At 38.4% G+C, this 24,413-nt stretch overlaps 1 protein-coding gene across 1 annotated transcript in view; it reads left to right on the top strand.

Annotated features, from left to right (window-relative positions):
• Positions 1–24,413, top strand: part of LOC128690803 (CD109 antigen-like) — a 223,204-nt gene that overhangs the window by 129,404 nt on the left and 69,387 nt on the right. Inside the window, exons 10-15 of the mRNA XM_070088158.1 lie at positions 3,258–3,429; positions 7,103–7,303; positions 10,800–11,044; positions 11,386–11,525; positions 13,872–13,985; positions 14,387–14,610. Of these exons, the coding sequence (XP_069944259.1) occupies positions 3,258–3,429; positions 7,103–7,303; positions 10,800–11,044; positions 11,386–11,525; positions 13,872–13,985; positions 14,387–14,610 (1,096 nt within the window). The remainder of the gene's footprint in view (positions 1–3,257; positions 3,430–7,102; positions 7,304–10,799; positions 11,045–11,385; positions 11,526–13,871; positions 13,986–14,386; positions 14,611–24,413) is intronic.

The following is a 24,413-nucleotide window of genomic DNA, read 5'->3' as shown; positions in this document are numbered from 1 at the left end:
TGATGGCCTGGCCATCTCTTACTACTACATGAACCCTCGTCAGATTGAACCTGAACGCTTCACGTACATAACACCTTGCTGGACATGTTATTCGTACAACCACTCTACTGCCGACTGCCACGTGAAGAATAAGAAGATATGTTCCACCTGTGGGTCTGCAGGTCACGATTTTCGTTCTTGCTATTCCACTGCTGCTCCCACTTGCATCGACTGTAAGAGTGACCACCATACTCTTGCAGCCAAATGTCCAGTGCGTAAGGATATCCTCTCTAAGAAACTGAAGGAAGAAACTAAGAAGTCATCTGGAACCTCTCCTTCATACGCTGCAATTGCGAAGATTCAATCAACAACATCCAAGATTCTACAAGCCACTCAACAGTTGTCCCCACCACCTCTCACTACCCAGCCTCCACCTGATGGTATCTCTACCAAATTCTATTACTGCATGATGTTTGCTCACATGCAAAATACTGCAAAACCTGGCTCTTTCAACACTATTAATGAACTTCTTGCACTTAACAACATGCCATCATTTAACTTCCCTGCAAGTCCACCATCAGCTGATATTTTGTAAATAATCCCGAAGATCGTCACTTTTGAAGCGCCAGATGACTTGAAGGAATTAATAATAGATAGCGACGATACCACCTCTGCTGCAGCAGCTCCAACACCATCACCAACAACTAATGACGTCACTCCAACAACGTCCAATAAGAAGCCTCCACCGCCACCACTCCTCACTGAATCCAACCAATCAGAAGCCTTGCCACCAGAAACATCTAATTCGTCTACTTAAGTTGACAACGTATCTACACTTCCACCTTCAACACTTCTTGAAAATGACCAATCAATGACTTCACCTGTCTATTACTCTAAGGATGAACAACAATATAATAAGATACGTGGATTCACTTTCTACACTACTTCTGATTATCCTAAAGAAATGGATGCACAGACATTGATCCCCCTCCAAAGTGAAGAAGTCGAGACGTCGTTTGTCCATCACGTTTTCTCTACTTTAGAGAACTCATCAATGTCCTTAATTCTCCAAAGATCGACCAAGACTGCAAATTTAGAATCAGGCACATGTCAATACAGAAGTTCCAGAATATTTCTAATGGGATAGTAGCTTAACACACCTCAAGCTGACCACCAATACAACTCAACCTGCTTGCTGCCTTCTGACACTCCCAGCTCCTACCGCTGCCTTCGCCACCCTCTCCTAGTGAGCCAAGTAACGACATCATTCAAGCTTCTCCATCTACGTCTCCAGTACTTCGGTACCACATGTCCCAAAGTGGTTGGGCCACTTGCCTTGATTCCTCCTTCTCCTCCTTCCAATCCTTTTACAGTCATTTCCATCCTTCCTTACCCTTCTTCCTTCCCATCTCACGACAGCTCTCGTCGTCTTAATCCTAATCCTGTATCTTAGCCTCATCCCTGGACAAGTACCCCTAACTGTTCCTTTTTCTTAGTATAGGAGGCCTCTTGTATTAGGTTTTTGACTAGTTAGAGGATGGGTGAGCTTAGGGCAAGACATTGTACACAAGAAACAGGCAGAACAACGCTACAAGAGGTGAGGTTGAATGTATTTATAATGTAGTTTTTTGAGGGTGAATTATTTGATAAGTTAAACTGTTATATTCCCATTATTACATTATTTTGTTTTCACATTACTATAGGATGTTATCAAAAAAGAATGTGGATTTACGCTATATAACCTTTAACTGATCTAAGTGTCCGTTTATAATTTCCCGTGCAAATTATTTGCTATTATCAGTTTACGCAAGTCATTATTGTAGTGGTTCCCATTCCATAAATTTTAAATTAAACTATGAGCTAATGAGGACTAGTGTTGTCAGTTGATAATAATCCTCTATTCCTTAATGGTTTTAATTAAAGTCTCTTGTGAAAGGAATAAGCATCTTGACCAGGTTAGCTTGAAGGAAGCAACTGTTAGAAATAAAGTGAAGGATATTTTCCAGAAGAACACAGTTTCGAATTAACCCTCCGCCCACACACTGGGGGGAACTCTAGACACAAAAACAATTTTTTAACTTATTGATGTCGATATATCTTGGAGACTTGCGAGGCTTCGGAAACACTGGGGTCGCAAACAATGTCCTTCCTTCCTAGTTCACCGTCTCAGCTCCCCAACCAACTCCGGAACCCTGGATTAGGAACATATGGCTCTTGTATATTATGAAAATTTACGCCAGTAAAATTGGCGAATTAGGTACGCTGTATAATTATAAACAAGGTATATGGGCTTCACAGGTTTAAGTATTTTGATTTACTAACTGAATCAAACTAACAATTATTAAGCACATTATTTCAGTAAGTGAAGAACATATAACTTATTAAGCTATTACCTTAATGATATATCCTAACGCCTTCCAACAGAAAGCCAACCTAATATTAGCCAATATCTAGCCACCATGTTGTGGGGGCGTACATTAATTATTGTATGATGTACGTGGTACGGCCAACATTGTCCTGTATGGTCTCATTTTAATATATATCTGGACCCTTCCAGATGTGTTTCTTCTTCACTTATCTTGTAACAGTTAACGGTCCGCGGATATTACTGACACTAATTTCAGAAACATTCATCAAATCGTTGAATAATCATCTTCCCGTACCACCATATTTGTTTCTCCTTCCTCTCACCTATTTTGTACACATTTTTATTTAAATTCATTGACACTTCCAGGTGTGTAATACATTTGCCTGATCAGAATATTAACTTTTCCAACATTACAATAATTACATTTTAATTAACTGATTACGATAAATAAGGAAATTATAGGGGATATTGGTTCCCCAGCGACTTAACACTTTTCAAAAGTCACAACAACACACACTTGCATTGTTACATAAACATTAATATCCCTATCAGTTACCACGCACAAATCGTAGGAAAATTCTCAAAAATTTCCACAGCAACTGAGTTTATTGGTTGCATGTAAGTCCCACCAAGACGACTTAAGAAATGGTTCATCAAAATATTTAGTGGAGGTATTTGAACTAGATCTGTGAAGAGTTCTTTCTGAGTATTACCTTTAGCAATAGCTACTTTGGCCGCTCTTCCTAAATATTGTCATAACATAAATATATACTTCACTAATTACATGCATTAAATAAATGTTATCATTTAAATTAAATATATTCACTGTAAGGAGTACAGTGTGGTTATGGTGAGGACGGGGTGTCAGCACCAGGATGCACTGTGTGATGTTGATAATGGTGTGTTGCAGGTTGGTGACCAGCAGTGGTATGACAGCAACAGCCACAATGGTGGGGGCGCTGCATCACTCGCCCAGAAACCGTCACCTACAGATTGAGACATCTACTATCAACGCCACACCAGGAGAATTCATCATATTTCATGTCCGAAACAACTTCTACATTGATCACTTCAACTACGTGGTAGGTAAACGTACAATGAATTTCCTTGTCTCTTGGTATCTTCCTTTTTGTGATCTTACAATAGCGCCATGCATTTTTTTATATGAAGAAAATTATTTTCCTACAAGTCTTGTACTCACAGTGCTACTTGATACTACTGGTTCTTCCAGACTGTACTCATATTGCTACTTAAATTTCCTCACAAGCTACCTAACTTCAGTTTTGTTACACTTCTTGTGAAATGATAGTTATTGTTTGCTATTTTAAGTAATATTACCTGTAATTATAAAAATCACACGTGGTGTCCCCTAACTCGGTTGGTAGCGCACTCAGCTCACACATTGAGTGTCCATGGTTCGATCCCTAGTACGGGTGAAAACATTGGGCGTATTTACTTAAGGCACTTACTGTCCCAGTTCACATAGCAGTAAATACCTGGTAAAATACCAAATACCCAATACCAGTAAATACCAACTGGTGTGGGTTGCATCCTGGGGACGAAATCTAAGTTGACCGAAATGCTCTGCATAACCAGGGGCTGTGTATATAGTATATCATTGATAGATCTGTATAAGTTAAATCATGTATTTGTAGAAATAAAGATTGTCATTATATTATTAAGCTGATTCTTCCATCAACACAAGAGATATATTTTTTATTCTTGTTCCATGGTTTGTTTAGTTCTACAGCTTACGGAAAATTTAGTAAATACAAGAAAAAATACTGTACATGACATATCAAAAACGCAGAAGTCTTGAGGGAGTATAAATGAAATTTCATAATTGCATTAGCAAACAGCTATATAATGTTATAATTGAAGTTTACTTGATGTTAGTATCTGGATTGCAGCCTTAATGATCCACCTGTAATAAGCATTAAATCTAACAAGCAAATGGGATAATCATCATCCCAATGTTATACATTTGTACCTCGGTTAAACTAGAGACTAGTATTAATAGAAAAATATATTTTATCAAAAAATTATCTTTCAACTTACCAACTTGAATGTAAAAAATAACATGGAAAGAAAAGCGCCAACATAGAAAAAGTCAGCATAGAAAAAAAAAAAAAAAATAAAATAAAAAAAAAAACACTGTTCTTTTTTTCATGAATGTAAATCAGATTTAACATAATTAATAAAAACCAAATTCTGAGTCTAAAACCAAATAATTTTAGTCCTGATTATCATCTTGTTTGATACTCCAGTGTTTGACACCTGAAATGGAAGAAGAAAGAAAATAATAACAGAAAATGAAAAACTTTTGTTTAGAAGAACAAGTAATAAAAATCAATGAATGCACTTCAAAAGAAAAGCTTCCATATCAAGTATGTAACACGACCAACTACATTAAAAATATCAAATAACGAGTATTTGGTACTAAACAAATGTTTGACTTGACCACATGAAAATGGAATGATAAACTAAATAAAGTTTAGACTTAGGCAACATACCTGAACAGCCTAATACAAATTAGTGCAAAAATGTTTTCATGAAACTTAATTTTAGCATGAATCATTGTAGCGGGGAGAAAACTAAATCATGATCTCACATACAGTGCCGGGAAGAGAGTATGAATAACAGGTATATATTTCTATACCTGGAGGAGATTAGTGCGGTTGCTCGAGACTTACAATAGAGAGAAACAAAAAAAGTAGATTCAAGTTTAAAAATGTGAAGATTTTTCCGTCCATAGGACGAGAAAGAAGAGTCACAGAACTTCTCTTAAGGTTCATATTTTTCTTAACACACCCGCCGTCTTCCACTGAGGTAGGCTGACTCAGAACAATAATATAAAAAGAAACATTCACCATCATTCATTCGATAGTTGTCTTGCCAGAAGTGTGCAGATATCACAGTTCAAATTTCTCTCAGAGCTGAGACGTCAATATTCCTCTGGCAGAGTACACGCACTATACTTCACACCTGGACTCGAGTTTGGTTAATCGTTCTCCTGAATCTCTTCATAAATGTTACCATGCTCACACTCCAGCAACACTTCCAGAAGTAAAAGAAAATCACGAGGCTACACTCCAGTCTAAGACACTTGCACTTCATTCCTTTCCTCCAACTCTTCCTGTAGCTGACTTGACCCCTCTTTTCTCCCACCTACTATTTACACATTCTCTTGGTCATCCTGGTTTGCTCCATCGGTTCTAGATGTCCTAGCCATTTAAAGAATACATCAACCCTCTAAATTATACTAGTAACATCACTTCGTCCTTGAATTTCTATGCTCCGAATTCTTTGCATATTCGCATTACACATTTTTTTTTCCAAACACGACATCGTCACTGCCTCCAGACTCCACGTTTAAAGTCAATTTTCACGTCCATACCTCTTTTCAAGAATAAATGAGTGCAAATTAGAAAAAAAAGAAAATTCATATAGCGAGCAAGCAGCTATCAGTGAAAATGAAAGTAGCACAAAATTTTTCCTGTGAGAAATCAAAGGCAAAAAGCACCATCATGGCTTTTGCCCAAGGGTTATTGCATGACAGTAATGAGCAAAATATGAACATTAATTTCTGTAAACATTTCTAAAAATTCTAATTCCCCTTAACTTTTAAGGAATTGACAACATATTCATACACAGTGACCCAGGTGTAGACACACTCCTTTGTATGTCGCATAAATATAATGATAAAAAAAATGCATACAAGCGTCGTGACAAAATATTCTGAAGATTAGCGAGACTCACTTCACAAAGGTGGAAATGAACTAGTCACAAAAATCTATGGACCAATAGCAAAGTTCTCACATGTCAAATTCTCTGGGAGTATGAGAAGATAGAGCAAAAACTTACTCCATCGAGTAGTTGATTGTTGTTTCGTACAGTGTTTCTGCTTTCATTATTTTTTCCGTAGCAATAACTCACGACAATCACAAACTTACAGTGAATACTGTGCACTGATGAACGGAACTTTCTCAAACGAGAACTGTTTTTGATTACTATGTGGTCACTGTATTGCAGGAGGGAAATTCATCTGCCCTCGTTGTCAGTGCTAATCTGCTTAGCTGTAATTACGACCCAGATCATGACGCAATCATCTAGCATTTGTGAAAAGAAAGAGTATCCAGTTCTAATGTTATCCTGTCCTAGAGCTAATAGGAATCTTCCCGTGACATGGCAGTCCTAAAATTCCCAACAGCGCTGGTCTGGAAATTTTTGAGAACCAGTCGCTCTGAGTTTAAGTCTTGTCCAGGTTTTGACTAGCTTGTAAGGTGCTATTTGCTAGAAAGAGAGGTAGCAAAATCGATTCCACTTATGCGTTACAATTTATTTAAAAAATCTGGAAAATAATGGAGTAACTCTTCCCGAATATGAACACCAAATTTAATTCCTAGGACAATGGAACCACTTTGGACGCTGTAAAATATCTAAAATGAAATGCATGGAAGAGAGGAATACACCAAGACATTGTTAAATTATCACAAAAGTTTCCCAAAACATGCAGCATATGGAAATTATTATTATTATTATTTTGTCTGTTGATTTTTTTCAGTTCATTCCCAATAAGCAGGGCAAACGTCGCGATATATGCCACAAATACCAGCAGCCTTACTGACCAGGCTGTTAACTAGGAGAGCTCGTCTGAGATTGGGTCGTGTGGTGATAATCCACATATCAAAAAGTAAACATGTGATGTTATATATCAAGCGCAAAGAATGCTTCACCACTGTTATCTCACTGCAGGTGTTGGCCCAAGGTGTGGTGATATACAACGGGAGAGAACCTGTCAAGGATAAAACGCTTTCCACAGTCACCACCTTCTCCCTGCCGGCCTCCACAGAGATGACCCCAGCTGTAAACATCGTTGTCTGGGTGGTGACACAAGATGGACAGCTCGTTTCTCACGCCCTCGTTGTCCCCGTTAATCCTCTGGGACGACACAAGGTAAAGAAATACAGAGAAGGTAGGGAGATATGAGAAAGGTAAAGAGGGGTTGAGGATTTGTTAGTACATGGTATCAACATAGCCTATTAAAGAGTGAGCCTTCTCCTTTAGTGTTTTTATTTATTGTCCATTTTTATTGAAAGTGTGCATATTTAGGTGTATCAGAGTGAGAAACGTGTTGGTAATCCCGAATTATTTTTATGTATGGCAACACTCATATATGCCTACAGGAAAACTGGACTTTAAAAGTGTTGCGGATGAGTTAACAGGATTAAAAACGAGTTACTTTAATATATTGTATCCCCAAAAGTAAGAAAATTCATCACCATGCACTTTTTAATTTTTTTTTCAATAAAAACGACTAAAATAAAATATTTTGATAGTAAATTTGATGAAAGCCTAGATATGGATTTCAAGAACAATGACTCTGGTATAATATTACAATTTTTTTACGATTCTTAAGTAAATAATGAAGCCAGGCTTACTCACAGACAAAATGGTTATAATCGTAGCCATAATTTTTAAATGGATGGACCAGTAAGCCAGCAGAAAGCATCGGTCAGATGACAGGCTTTCTGCTGACTTACCGGCTTCTGATGCCCCACAGCTCCACCTGTGGGTCATCATATGACCAAGACCCGCGTCAAGAAACACTTGTCCTGTTTACTATCAAACCGTAGATAATCGAAGAATTTTTTTTTTTTTTAATGGAAATAATTGTTCTTCTAACCACAAATTTTTGCTTTAAACATATGTATAATAATGATTTTTATACTTAAAACAAAAATACTTGAAAATGGCAGAACTGTCTTATCTACAAAATACCAAAACAACCTAAAATCTACAGTTTTTGATGCTAAACTCCATTCCGGCGAAATTCGTAATTTATGATAACCCGGTTTAGAAAAATGGTATAAATATTTAAACAAAAAAGTTGCTTAAATTTCTCTTGATTTTTTTTAAGAAAAAAAGAGAAGGTGAATATTAAAACAAATAGAAAAAAATCCGTACCGTTTGCATCAAATGTGTGTATAAGTGTGTAATAAGTACTCAAGTACTTATTAACCTTACTCTAGAACACAGGCAGTGGAACCAAGCTACACTTTGTCATACTAGGAGGCATTGGTGTCCGCAAGTCATCATAGATTGCGCTACTTACTTTCCTGTCCTCGTGCATTGCATCCAGAGGGCTTGTAGCAGCGATTCTCCCTGAACATCTCTCTCAGGGACAAGATTGGAGACTATGACCAAAAGTTCGTTGACGGAGCCAGGATCTGGGATAATCGAACGGGCTCTGAAACCGGACCTGCTCCCCCCAACAACTACAAACAGTCGCACTGGGATGGCCCAATAGTAGAGAATATAGCATCAACAGTGCTTCCGAGTGTGTCAGGGAAGGATAGATCCCGCCTCCTGGCAGTGAGAGCTCCTCATGCAGGAGACTTTCTGTTGGCTGTTCCCAACTCCAGCCTTGGCATACGCCTCGACCAACGGACAATCCGCATTAGTGTTGCCCTTCGACTTGCAGCCCCTATTCTCGCCCAACACCGGCGTATTTGTGGCAGTGAAGCAGCAGACCGATTCGGGTACCATGGTCTTATGTGTCGTAAATCCGAGGGAAAGATGGCAAGACATGAAGAGGTTAATAACATCAAAAGGAGCCTCGCAACAGCCGGATGCCCAGCAGTAAGGGAGCCACCCCAACTATGCAGATCTGATGGGAGCCAAAAGCATCCAGATGGTATCACCCTTCAAGCCTGGACAGACGGCAAGCAGGTGGTGTGGGACTACAAATTTGCATCTACCTTGGCTGATACCTATCTCCAATACACCAGGGAGGAAGGAGGGGCACCTGCCAGTTTCAGGGAGTCCCAGAAGTCGAGAAAATATAGAGAAATTGCCCATCATTATATGTTTGTTCCCATAGGCTTGGAAACCTTTGGCTCATGGGGAAAGAGTGCATCTTAGTTCCTCAAGGAGCTAGGCAAAAGACTCAACAGGGTAACTAGGGATCTCAGGGCAGCTAGTTTTCTGTTCCAACGACTCAGCACTGCTGTTCAGAGGGGTAATGCCTGCTGTATTTTGGGTATGCACCCCAGCTCTGTGGAGCTGGATGAGATTTTCGCATTATAATTAGTGACTAACAAGTAACAATATATACTAGACATTTATCTCTCACACCTCATATACTGTATATGCCATCTTTGTATCAACAATGCATCTCTTAAATCTTTTGTACCATATTATGTAATAATAATATATATATATATATATATATATATATATATATATATATATTATTATTATTATATATATATATATATATATATATATATATATATATATATATATATATATATATATACATAGTATATATATTTATGTGTGTGTGTGTGTGTGTGTGTGTGTGTGTTAGATAAATGCGATAAAAGGTCTTCTCACATGAACAGAAAAATGACACCCACTAAACTCAGTAGACATGTCAGATTTTTAGTATTTAAGATGTTTTCATCAGTTTCCCATTTGAGTGTCTGTACAACAGTGATTAATGGGACTGGTTGAAGGCAGGTGGTGGAAGACCTTACAGTCGACATTGCGACAGAAGGAAGTTATAACCAAGGCTTGTTGAAAACATACCTGGACATTTATTAATAAAAATGAAAGTAGATTAATGATTAGACTGCAACTATCTCTTCTACTATTATTACTTTATCTAGTTCTGTTCATGCTACTACTACTAGTGTTACTGTCAGTACTACCATTTCTGTTACTACTATGACTAGTACTACTGTTAAAACAACAGGTACGACTACCTTTCTGGCTGCTTCTACTAATATTACTATTATGTCTACTACGATTACTTCAACTACTTTCCGTACTGATAAATACGGTGCCCATGATCTATGGTTTACTGATCATCTTGAAATTGGTAGTTCGAGAACCTGAGTTACACTTCCACTAGGTACAGCTAGCCACGACATTGCATCTACTCATTTATTTATTTCTGTATTGTATCTGATTGAGTTCTAGCTTTTTAACTTTTTCATCCATCTAGCTCTGAAGTGATTGAATTATTTTAGTGGAGGAGAACAATGTTATGTACACCAAGAGATTGAAGGGCCTCAGTGTATAAACAGAGTTTGCTTTAATCCCTATTTTAGGGATTAAAGTTATCCTATACTGGCCTTGACTTAGGCTGTTAACGAAATGAATCAGACAACGAACAACTTTAGAGGAGAGATTGTTCGAAGATTCTGTAACTGAAAAAAACTGCACACAGTTTCGTTACACTTATAACTTACTGGAAAAAACCGATGCAAGAAAATTAAAAGTACGATAGGCCCCTGAATACACAGCTCCTCGAACAGTCACACCTTATCCACAATAAAAATCATCATCCATCACGTTGCCTAAGTTCATTTGAGTTGAAAGAACTCAGTGCCAAATGACAACCTATTCATAGAAAATATTAAGTTATCATACTTCCCGTGTACAGGTTGGCATCCGGTGGAATGAGCACAAAGACCACACAGGTGGATCGTCGGAGATGAAGATGCTTGGAGAGGCAGGAGCGTTCTTCGCCGTGTCCGCAATCTGGGAGGAGACACATCACATGGACGCCGGTCACGAACTGGATGCCGCCAGGGTCCTTCACCACATGCTGGATTTGGAGAAGAACGACACTGTGTATGAAGGACGAGCGAACGTTTCCGTACCTCACCTTCGCCGTGCTGCTACTAGGCAAGTCTGTTTACGTTGTAGGTAATAGAGACACGCCACAAGCAGTAATTATACAGGAGTTACCGCATGGAGAAGACCCTGTAGGTTCAGGTAGGTTCGCCAGGGTCCTGGAGAACCTACCTGAACCTGAGCAGTAATTGGAATCTCTTTGTAAGACAGTTTCCAGTTGCTCTTTGTGTCTTTTTCAACTACCATACTATTACAAGTCTGTCCACAATTCACGAGTAATTTTTCTTTAAGCGAATAACATTGACATCTCTCTTTTTCTACTTCTGTCTGTATTAGAAATGATTATTTATGTATACATCTCCAGTGATAAATCTCATTATTTAACTGACTAGGTCCAGGGACGGTAACGGGGCTAAGGTACTCCTCTTTCCTACAACGATGGCCGGGCCTGATGCACCCTCCACGTTTACTTTCAGCCATCTTATTGTGCTGACTGATGCTGACCTCTTCTACCACCCACATCACGCCTCAGGTAAACAACCTGTCATCCTAAGGAATATAAAAATTTAAACGAATTCAGAAGGTGCGAAAAATTGTGAAAAATTTTGTGTACTTTTCTAACTATTCAAGCCAACGGTGACATACACAGTATAAGAAATGGACTTTTATATATAATTGTGAGAGACCTTCGTCCAAAGATTAAAATGTTACACATAAGTAGAATTCAAGAATTTTTTGGAATGGCGGCATTTGCATATTGTATGATAGCATAATTCTGCAGTAATGTAAGGATAATATTGTGGTAATATTAACTATATATTGTGGTAATGTTAGCATAACATTCTGGTAATGTTAACATTATGTTGAGTCACGTGTACACAGAAAGGTATACATGTATATCTCTATGTATTTTAGGAGTTACAGTAATATTCTCAGTTGATGAAAAAGTTACGTGTAGCCTTAAAGACCATAGTGCAGTCGATAGGATTTCAACCTCAGTAACTAGTTATACATCAGTGTACATACACTGATGGTTTAACATTAAAATGGTATAAAATACCGACAGGTTGTTAGGTAAGACACATATGCAACAGTCAGGTATCTTTATTATGAAACGTTTCGCCTACACAGTAGGCTTCTTCAGTCAAGTACAGAAAAGTTGATAGAAGCAGAAGATACTTGAAGACGATGTAATCAGTCCATCACCCTTAAAGTTTTGAGGTGGTCAGTCCCTCAGTCTGGAGAAGAGCATTGTTCCATAGGATGAAACAATATGAAGATGAAGTGACAGGATGGAGCCTTATATAGTGCCAAGAGGTGAGACGTAGGTCACTAGAAGAGGTAAGAACTCAAGTATCTTCTGCTTCTATCAACTTTTCTGTACTCGACTGAAGAAGCCTACTGTGTAGGCGAAACGTTTCATAATAAAGATACCTGACTGTTGCATATGTGTCTTACCTAACAACACTGATGGTTTACCTTAATCTATATTTTAGAAATTTAGTATTCTGAACTGGTGGTGAACAGGTTACATGCAGCCTTAAACTCTCATGTAATTAGTAGACTGAACCCAATTAAATAGTACGCCCGTAAGGGTATCGTTATCTAACGATATACTACTAGGTAATGATTTTTTTTTTAATTTTGTGAAAGCTAAGTTCCGGTACGTCAGCGGATGATACAATTTCAGTGTTTCATTATGAGCTTAAGACCCGTGTCAGAGGACACTGCCCTATTTCCTTACCAACAAAACACTACCAGCTATAATATTACGGTATTTTTTTTGCATGATATAGCGGTAATATTAGGACAATATGAATGGTAGAATACACAGCAGCGAATGCAAACAATTATATTAACTGTCACGAGTAATTTTAAAGCTGACTTCTAACAGCTGGAAAATGTATTCCTGGTGTATCCTATCCTGAATAAAATTACTTAAAATTAATAAGAGAATTGCAACCAGTTTATATATTTTGAAGACATTATGTACATGACATATTAACAAGAGTATACAGTGCAAGGTGTATATATCTTAGTGTATATGCGCTGAAAGTTAACTTCAATATTTTCTTAAATGATTAAAGTTATACTGGGAATTTAATATTTATATATTTTATAAATAAGATTTTCTAGTCTGATGCTGTATAAGTGAAGTGGAGCCATAACGATCCCGGCGCAATCAGCAGGGTTTATAGCTAATAAACCAGCCAGTAAATTAACCGGTAAGGTAATATGTATTACAACACGAAATCGTAATAACATGATTGCAAAAAAAAAAAATCACAACTCTGAGGGATTTCGATTTAGGATTTAGGCCCTGATCCACCATCCACTGTCTTTGCAGAGGCGCTCAGTTACGACAGTTTTAGATGTCAAACAGCCAATATTCTAAACCCCTCCTTTAAAGTGCAGGCATTGTACTTTCCACTTCCAGGACTCAAGTCCAGCTCACCTGTTTCCCTGAATTCCTTCACGAAATATTACCCTGCTCACTCTCCAACAGCTTGTCAGGTCCCCAAAACCATTCGTCTCCATTCACACCTATCCAACACACCTGCTGGAAGTCCAAGCCCCTCGCCCAGAAAACTTCCTTTACTCCAGAGTCTGGCGTTGTGGATAAAGTACTGTGTACTATAATGCCGAATTTGCAAGAGAGATGATGTTTGTAAATAATTTCGCCTCTCTATATAAATATATAATTCACACATTATTTACATTTTTTATAAGCAATGGTGCAGACCGACAAACGGAAAGACACTGGTAGGAAGGAAAAAATCTCATTGAAAATAAGGTTTCATCTCCTACCTGTCCACATATTTTCTCTGTATTTCCTCTTTTTTTCAACATTTTGTTAACGTGTATGTTGTTCTTACAGCGACTCCGGACTGTGGCGAGTGGGAGTTTAAATGTCTTACTGGTGGCTGCTACAGCCACAAGCAACGCTGCGACACTCGCCATGACTGTCTTGACCACTCAGACGAGGCCGGCTGTGAGTTACACTTACTCTTGTTGCCTAACTTCAAATGTCACACAGTACTGGACATTACAGTGTGACAATCATTTCCAGGTGTATTATTATAGGTATATCAGCATAGTGGTTAAGATGTGGAATAAAATCAAGAAAAATGTATAAAAGCCATATGCACAAATTTTGCAAATTTTATTGAGTAAACATTTCGCCATGAAACTAAACTGTTCGTAGCGAAATCTTTCAACGAAATATCTTAATACTGCACACATTTCTTATTTTACTACAATCATTAAGGAGAATAGAAAATTGTATTAGTAAATGAGTATAATTTATTGGGTAAATTATAATAATCAAAGGTGAATTAATATTAATGCTCTTGTGTAGTGTTAATCCTCTGTGGGTCATACACCAATCTGTAGGTCCTGTTGTCGTGGATCCTCTTCGAGAATACCGTATCATGCGCTTGAGTCGCCTTCACCGCTTCTATGACCCTGAAAAAGGTGACTGGGCCTGGCAGGATTTACGCCGAGTAGGGCGAGAGATCCGGGTGTTTACCTTCCCCAAGAGACCTCAAACGTGGGTGGTATCCATGTTCGCAGTAGGGAAAAAGACCGGGCTGGGCATCATGGAGGAGAAAATTCAGGTAATGCATTGGGCAAATGTGGCTGGCTGGCTAATGGACATGAGATCTTATGGATATCTCTGCCTGGGTGGGAGACGGCCTTGTTGAATATATATATATATATATATATATATATATATATATATATATATATATATATATATATATATATATATATATGTAAATGGGGAACCTTTAATTGAGCTATGTGTAGAAAGAAATTTGGTAATAAGTAATACATATTTTATGAAAGAAGATAAATAAATATACAAGGTATGATGTAGCACGTAAAGAAAATAGTTTGTTAGATTATGTATTGGTGGATAAAAGGTTGATGGGTAGGCTCCAGGATGTACATGTTTATAGAGGGGCAACTGATATATTGGATCATTATTTAGTTGTAGCTACAGTTAGAATAAGAGGTAGATGGGAAAAGAGGAAGGTGGCAACAACAACTAAGAGGGAGGTGAAAGTGTATAAACTAAGGGAGGAGGAAGTTCGGGCGAGATATAAGCGACTATTGGCAGAAAGGTGGGCTAGTGCCAAGATGAGTAGTGGGGGGGTTGAAGAGGGTTGGAATAGTTTTAAAAATGAAGTATTAGAATGTGGGGCAGAAGTTTGTGGTTATAGGAGGGTGGGGGCAGGAGGAAAGAGGAGTGATTGGTGGAATGATGAAGTAAAGGGTGTGATAAAAGAGAAAAAGGTAGCTTACGAGAGGTTTTTACAAAGCAGAAGTGTTATAAGAAGAGCAGAGTTTATGGAGAGTAAAAGAAAGGTGAAGAGAGTGGTGAGAGAGTGCAAAAGGAGAGCAGATGAAAGAGTGGGAGAGGCACTGTCAAGAAATTTTAATGAAAATAAGAAAAAATTTTGGAGTGAGTTAAACAAGTTAAGAAAACCTAGGGAAAGTATGGATTTGTCAGTTAAAAACAGAGTAGGGGAGTTAGTAGATGGGGAGAGGGAGGTATTAGGTAGATGGCGAGAATATTTTGAGGAATTTTTAAATGTTGAGGAAGAGAGGCGGTAATTTCATGCACTGGCCAGGGAGGTATACCATCTTTTAGGAGTGAAGAAGAACAGAATGTAAGTTTGGTGGAGGTACGTGAAGCATTACGTAGAATGAAAGGGGGTAAAGCAGCTGGAACTGATGGGATCATGACAGAAATGTTAAAAGCAGGGGGGGATATAGTGTTGGAGTGGTTGGTACTTTTGTTTAATAAATGTATGAAAGAGGGGAAGGTACCTAGGGATTGACGGAGAGCATGTATAGTCCCTCTATATAAAGGGAAAGGGGACAAAAGAGATAGTAAAAATTATAGAGGAATAAGTTTACTGAGTATACCAGGAAAAGTATACGGAAGGGTTATAATTGAAAGAATTAGAGGTAAGACAGAATGTAGGATTGCGGATGAGCAGGGAGGCTTCAGAGTGGGTAGGGGATGTGTAGATCAAGTGTTTACATTGAAGCATATATGTGAACAGTATTTAGATAAAGGTAGGGAAGTTTTTATTGCATTTATGGATTTAGAAAAGGCATATGATAGAGTGGATAGAGGAGCAATGTGGCAGATGTTGCAAGTATATGGAATAGGTGGTAAGTTACTAAATGCTGTAAAGAGCTTTTATGAGGATAGTGAGGCTCAGGTTAGGGTGTGTAGAAGAGAGGGAGAATACTTCCCGGTAAAAGTAGGTCTTAGACAGGGATGTGTAATGTCACCATGGTTGTTTAATATATTTATAGATGGGGTTGTAAAAGAAGTAAATGCTAGGGTGTTTGGGAAAGGGGTGGGATTAAGTTATGGGGAATCAAATTCAAAATGGGAATTGACACAGTTACTTTTTGCTGATGATACTGTGCTTATGGGAGATTCTAAAGAAAAATTGCAAAGGTTAGTGGATGAGTTTGAAAATGTGTGTAAAGGTAGAAAGTTGAAAGTGAACATAGAAAAGAGTAAGGTGATGAGGGTATCAAATGATTTAGATAAAGAAAAATTGGATATCAAATTGGGGAGGAGGAGTATGGAAGAAGTGAATGTTTTCAGATACTTGGGAGTTGACGTGTCGGCGGATGGATTTATGAAGGATGAGGTTAATCATAGAATTGATGAGGGAAAAAAGGTGAGTGGTGCGTTGAGGTATATGTGGAGTCAAAAAACGTTATCTATGGAGGCAAAGAAGGGAATGTATGAAAGTATAGTAGTACCAACACTCTTATATGGGTGTGAAGCTTGGGTGGTAAATGCAGCAGCGAGGAGACGGTTGGAGGCAGTGGAGATGTCCTGTTTAAGGGCAATGTGTGGTGTAAATATTATGCAGAAAATTCGGAGTGTGGAAATTAGGAAAAGGTGTGGAGTTAATAAAAGTATTAGTCAGAGGGCAGAAGAGGGGTTGTTGAGGTGGTTTGGTCATTTAGAGAGAATGGATCAAAGTAGAATGACATGGAAAGCATATAAATCTATAGGGGAAGGAAGGAGGGGTAGGGGTCGTCCTCGAAAGGGTTGGAGAGAGGGGGTAAAGGAGGTTTTGTGGGCGAGGGGCTTGGACTTCCAGCAAGCGTGCATGAGCGTGTTAGATAGGAGTGAATGGAGACGAATGATACTTGGGACCTGACGATCTGTTGGAGTGTGAGCAGGGTAATATTTAGTGAAGGGATTCAGGGAAACCGGTTTTCTTATAGTCGGACTTGAGTCCTGGAAATGGGAAGTACAATGCCTGCACTTTAAAGGAGGGGTTTGGGATATTGGCAGTTTGGAGGGATATGTTGTGTATCTTTATACGTATATGCTTCTGAACTGTTGTATTCTGAGCACCTCTGCAAAAGCAGTGATAATGTGTGAGTGTGGTGAAAGTGTTGAATGATGATGAAAGTATTTTCTTTTTGGGGATTTTCTTTCTTTTTTGGGTCACCCTGCCTTGGTGGGAGACGACCAACTTGTAAAAAAAAAAAAAATTATATATATATATATATATATTATATATATATATATATATATGTATCATTTTATGCCAGAGCCATCATATTATTTTATGCCAGAGCCATCATATTATTTTATGCCAGAGCCATCATATTATTAACTTCAGTGTTCTTCCACTAACTTCCTCCATTTATAATTTTAGATCGCCTTTTCCATAAGTCTTCAAATTTTCGAATTTGGGGAATTATAACTAGAGAAAGGATTGTGCAATAATTGGCAAGAATAGGTGCCCTTTTCCCAATTTTATATAGAAAACCCGAAATTAGTTTCATGCGATAACGTTAGACAGTCGCTTCTTCTCAGTACGCTGAGGTCAGTGGTCTATGCTGAGGTCAGTGGTCATGTGTGGTCATACCTATCCTAAGCTCTCTGGGAGTTAGCGTTGGGTGTTACCAAGCACCATGGCTTGTTGTACTGTTTTAAAATGTCATGTTAAAGTGTTGAAGAAGGAAGTTCTGCTTCTTCAGGAGGAAAATAGGAGGCTGGAGCTTCGCGTATATGGGTCTGGGAGTGAGTGTGAGATGGATGGAGCTGGTAAAGAGAAAATGGTCACCAGGTGTGAAAGTGGCAGCTGGTTTAAGTGGCAAGTGGTTCACAGCTCAGGAAGAAGGAAGATAAGGAGGGTTAATAGAGAAGATGTGAAAGTAGGAAATCGATTCTCTGTTCTCCAGGACGAGTGTACTTCAGTGGTTAGTGAGATTAAAGGCATCACTGACTCCTCTGCTAATCAAGGTAAGAATATTCCAATTGTAGGAGATTCTCAGGCAAGATATATATACCGTGCTTTTTGTAACACAGATAAGCAGGTCAGACGTAGGGTGTGCCTCCAAGGAGCTGGTGTTGGTGACATAGTCAACAGGTTGGGTAATATTATGTTAGGTAATGGGAACAAGCCCATTATCTGTCTTAGTGCTGGGGGTAATGTCATTGGGAAGGGCAGGAGACAGGAGCTAATGGATAAGTACAGGTCAGCCATAGAAGTAGTCAGGTCTAAGGGAGGAATCCCAATCATATGTAGCATCTTGCCTAGAAAAGGAGTGGGCAGTGAATGGATGTATAGGGCAATTGGTATAAATTGCTGGCTAAACAGGTACTGCAAGGCACTTGCAATCCCATTCATTGATAGCTTGGGCAAATTCTATGGCAAACATGATATGTATGCAAGGGATGGGGTTCATCTCTCTGGGGCTGGAATGGTTGCATTAGCTAGTTCGATTGAGAGGGTAATTGATGACTTGTCTAGGACGTTAAACTGATAGATTATAGAGTTATGGGTGTTTGTGGGAAACAACCAGACTGCAGTATTAGGGTTGAAAACAGCATATATTACCGGTTTACCTCAGGGATATGTTTGAAAGACAATATTCAAAATAAAGTTTCTAGTAAATGCAAAGCAGTTGATCAACAAACAGAGAGAGATAATAGAGGGCAACGAGTGACTAGCTCCCTTAAGGTTTACTATACAAATAGGAGGATTCTGAGAAATAAGATTGATGAGCTAAGATTACTTACAAGTACAACAGATATTGGTATAACAGAGACCTGGTTCAACCTGATAGAGAAATGCCTTCTGGATGCAACATACAGGGTTATAAACTTTTCCACGCTGATAGAGTCAACAGGAAGGGTAGTGGAGTGACGATGTATGTCAGAGAAAATTTAAATTGTCTTAGACAAGATATAAGATTAGAAACATCGGACACAGAATCTGTTTGGCTACAGTTTCTTGAGGGTCGTGACAAATTAATTTCGGGTGTGATTTATTGGCCCCCAAACCTTGATAGGGAGGGCAGTAAGCTGTTATGGGTCGAAATTCATAAGGCATCTAGATATGAAAATGTTGTACTAAGATTTCCTGTCACAGTGTGACAGGAAATCTTGAGTCGAGTGACTTTCATGATATGGTTCAGGATTGCTTTTTGAAACAGTCAGGTAGATTGTTTCCTCTAGTTGGTTCTGTCACAAAACCAACCAGAGGAAACAATCTACTTGACTTGGTTCTTGCTAACAAAAATCACTCATTAATAATCTTGTGGTTAATGATGAGCTTGGGGAAAGTGATCACAAATCACTTAGTTTCAATATATCATGGAATTACCCAGATAACTGCAATCAAATCTCTGTCCCATCAATTTCGACCATCAATTGTCCCATCAATTTCGACCCATAACAGCTTACTGCAGTCGCTATCAAGGTTTAGGGGCCAATAAATCACACCCAAAATTAATTTGTCACGACCCTCAAGAAACTGTGGGCTAAATTGGGATGTCCTGACTATGGGTCAGGTAGGTGATCTTGGTTGCCAATATGACATTTTTCAGAGCATAGTTCTAGCTGCCCAAACAACTTTTGTTCCGAGTAGGGAAATTAGATCTAACAAAAATGATCCCAAATGGATGAACACTAGATTAAAACATCTCATTGGTCAAAAAAGAGGCGTATATAGGCATATCAAAAGAGTGGATTGGTAGTTAAGAAATAAATATATTCAATTAAAAAGAGAAAAAAAGGAATAAGAAAAGCAAAAAGGGATTATGACGCTAAGGTCGCAAGGGACTCGAAAACTACCCCAAAAGGGTTCTTTCAGGTATACTGAAGTAAGATTTGGGACAAGATAGGCCCACTTAAGAGTAACTCAGGTCAGATCACTGACAGTGATAAGAATGTGTGTGAAATTTTCACTACATACTTCCTCTCGGCTTTCCCCTAGGAAATTACTTGCGAAATTCCAGAAATAATAAATTATGTAGAACAGGACGATAATAAACTCTGCACGATTGCGGTAACTAGTGATACGGTTCACAGACAGAAATTAAAACCTAACAAATCCCCAGGCCCTCATGAACTGTTTGCAAGGGTGTTAAAGGAATGTAAAGAGGAACTTAGCATACCTTTGGCTAATCTTTTCAACATATCACTACAAACTGGCATAGTGCCTGATAAGTGGAAAATGGCAAATGTAATACCTATTTACAAGGCAGGTGTCAGGTCCTTGGCTTCGAACTATAGACCAATAAGCTTTACCTCCATAGTGGGAAAATTTATGGAATCAATAATTGCCGAAGCAATTCGTAGCCATCTTGAGAGGTATAAATTGATTAATGAATCTCAGCATCGTTTTACAAAGGGGCATTCCTGTCTTACGAATTTACTAACTTTCTTCACTAAGGTGTTTGAGGAGGTAGATCATGGTATTGAATATGATATTGTGTATGGACTTCAGTAAGGCTTTCGGTAGAGTTCACATCAAAGGCTGTTGAGGAAACTTTAGGAACACGGAATAGGAGAAATTTTTTCCTGGGTAGAGGCATGGTTGACGAATAAGCAGCAGAGTTTGCATAAATGGGGAGAAATCAGAATGGGGGCACGTTACAAGCGGTGTTCCGCAGGGGTCAGTGTAGGGCCCCTTGTTCACAATCTACATAAAGACATAGATGAGGGAATAAATAGCGACATAAGTAAATTTGCTGATGACACCAAAATAGGCCGTCCAAATAATTCTAATGAGGATATTAGAGCACTCCAGGATGATTTGAATACACTGATGCAGTGATCGGAGAAGTGGCAGATGTAGTTTAATATAGACAAATGCAAAGTTCTAAATGTTGGACAGGAAAATAACCATGCCACATATAAACTAAATAATGTAGATCTTAATATTACGGATTGCGTAAAGGATTTAGGAGTTCTAGTTAGCGGTAATCTAAAACCAAGACAACAGTGCATTAGTGCTCACAATAATGCTAACAGAATCCTTGGCTTCATAGCAACAAGTATAAATAATACAAGTCCTCAGGTTGTTCTTCAACTCTGTATATCTTTGGTTAGGCCTCATTTAGATTATGCTGCGCAGTTTTGGTTACCGTATTACAGAATGGATATCAGTGCACTGGAAAACGTACATAGGAGAATGACAAAGTTGATCGCATGTATCAGAAATCTTCCTTGTGAGGAAAGACTGAGGGCCCGAATCTGCACTCTCTAGAAAGGCGTATAATTAGGGGGGATATGACTGAGGTGTATAAATGGAAAACAGGAATTAATAAAGGGGATGTAAATAGCGTGCTAAAAATATCTAACGTAGACATGACTCACAGCAACGGCTTTAAATTGGAAAAATTCAGATTCAGGAAGGATATAGGAAAGCACTGGTTTGGTAATAGAGTTGTGGATGAGTGGAACAAACTCCCGGGTACCGTCATAGAAGCTAAAACGTGTAGTTTTAAAATTAGGTTGGATAAGTAAATGAGTGGGTGTGGGTGGGTGTGAGTTGGACCTGACTACCTTGTGCTACTAGGTCGGATGCCGTGCTCCTCCCTTAAGTGACGTGTCTGACCTCACTAGGTCAAGGCATTGGCTTAAGCTGGAGGGAGAATTGGACCTGTCTCGCATAGGCCAGTAGGTCTGTTGCAGTGTTCCTTATTTCTTATGCAAGTTGTACACATGCGTATCCAACTTAGATGAAGACTGGCATTGTTAACAGAGAAGGTGCGATTCGTCCACTTTTTTTTTATATCTAGAAATGACTTACTTTTATTTTGTAATAAAAATATGGTGTATGCTGCCTGATGCTGGTGAGGAACCCTTGCTCCAAAAAACTTAACTTACTCTTCCCCACCTTGGATTGATTCAGTGTACCTCCCCTTCACCCGAGGCTGTATCATACCTCAAGGTCAAGTGTTTCGCTTTCATTAAAATACAACACTTATGAAGGTATCAATCTTTATTAGATGATCCATCCTATAACATGAATGAAACGTTGCTTTTGTGTTTAGGCTGTGTTGGTGCATCTTTCATTGGATTTCATTTAATAAGTTGAGAATGCATCTTATTTGCTGTAAACATTTAGTGCTGAAGTGTTTTCTTCAAGGGAAGTTTCCCCCTTTATTTTACGTTGCTTACGTTTTATTTATTTACGTTTTAATGTGCCCAGTTTATTAAAAAAGTTGTTGCCATGAAATAACTGAAGTATTTCTCCAGTGATCAGGAGTAAATCACTGTATTTCACTTAATTGGATTACTCTATATTAACTTAGCAGAATATTCTTTTTATGCATCCATAGCATCGGTGTGCCCCCAGGACTACTGTAAAAAATATGTATCATATGTCCTGTAAGAAATAAAGAAAATGTTGGTTTTCAAGTGATATCTGAGTGCCTCATTTACTTACACTTAAATTAACACTTAACACTGATGGCGTAATAATAAAGTTTGAGTGGTTTTATACTTAACGTGCTGGTGTATTTTAGGACATTGGTCTTTCTGATATAAGAGAATGCCTCGTTTGAATTAGTTTTTGGCTGTGTATATGCTGCAAACATTGGGACATTATTATCCATGTGATAATTTTTAAATGTCTCTTTTGATTCGATTAAGATCTGTAACTCTAGTATTTATCTGCATTAGCAACTTAGCCTACGATATGCATTTCTCCTATCGCGTCCATTCTCGGATCGTGCAGTGACCAAAATACATTTATATTTATATATGAAAAAAAACATATATTAAAATTAGTTATGCTGCCATTTACATGTAATGGTTTATATTTTTACTGCATGTTATTATTTACATGACTGCTCAGTTATTTACTACTATTGCACTATCAATGTTTCGATTTACAAAAATATGAAGTTTCCACCTTTGCCCAAATGCTGCACAGTAACTGTAAATTCCCAGTTCATCTGTGAGCTTTATCTTGGGAACTGGGTGATGATTTGGCGTCTAGAGAAGCATGGTTAAACATACCTCCACATTTCTTTTATCAGAAAGAGCTAGATGACTTAGTCGGGGACTTCAATCATATCAGATCCTATACAGGAGTCCTGATATCACTTTTCATGGTGAAAGCTACTGAACCTGTGTTTGCAACATATCTGTCTGCACTAAAACGTATGGGGCTTTTGTAACTTTTCATTGTAAAACTTGTGGTTAAACCCTTCGTATTAACATATGTTTATTACCAGTTCAGAAAAAGTGCATGCAAGGTCGATTTTAGCATTACATTAAACATTCAGTGTGTGAAGGTCACGCTATAGTTGGGTGGAAAGTAGGATACGGAGGAGATTCATAAAATATGTGATTACTCATTCGGAAAAAAACATTACACATTTCATCTTGATAAATTAGACACATGTGCAACACTTGGGTATCTTTATTGTGGACACGTTTCGCCACACAATGGCTTTATCAGTCCATACAAAGGAGAATGGTGAACAGGAGGACTTTGTGATAATCAGTCCCTCAGCCTTGAGTTGATGTATCAGCCCATCAATCTTGAAAAGTACATATCATATGTACGCAGAAGTGGCTTATAAACTGTAGACAGGTGAGGTGAAGCAGTAGTTGAAGGTGTCACATTTGACAAATCCACATATGGAAGTAGGTCATGCTTAGGCAAGTGAAGAATTTCCTTTATTAAGATCCCAAGATGCTGCTGTGTCTGACAGGAATGTAGATAAATGGTTCAGAGAACCGACAAGTTGATAAATTAGACCATTCTCCTTTGTATGGACTGATGAAGCCACTGTGTGGCGAAACGTTTCCTCAATAAAGATACCCAAGTGTTACACATGTGTCTAATTTATCAACTTGTCTGTTCTCTGAACCATTCATCTACATTTCATCTTTTGTGCACCTCATATTCTGAATCAAGTACAGACACCTAATATAACATCAATTTCCGCTCCATCTCTCATTCTCTTACATTCTTCGGCAGGTTTGGAAAAGATTTGAACAAGTGGTTGGGTGGTTTTTGAATATCTCATGCTTAGTATGGGCCAGTAGGCCTGCTGCACTGTTCCTTCATTCTTATGTTCAGTCAGAACACTTGTCTTTACCTGCTGTGGTAAGAAT

This window comes from Cherax quadricarinatus, chromosome 24 (assembly GCF_038502225.1).
Source record: "Cherax quadricarinatus isolate ZL_2023a chromosome 24, ASM3850222v1, whole genome shotgun sequence".
Lineage (NCBI taxonomy): Eukaryota > Metazoa > Arthropoda > Malacostraca > Decapoda > Parastacidae > Cherax > Cherax quadricarinatus.
Note: the sequence above shows the minus strand (reverse complement) of the source record. Positions and strands in the feature narration are given on the sequence as shown.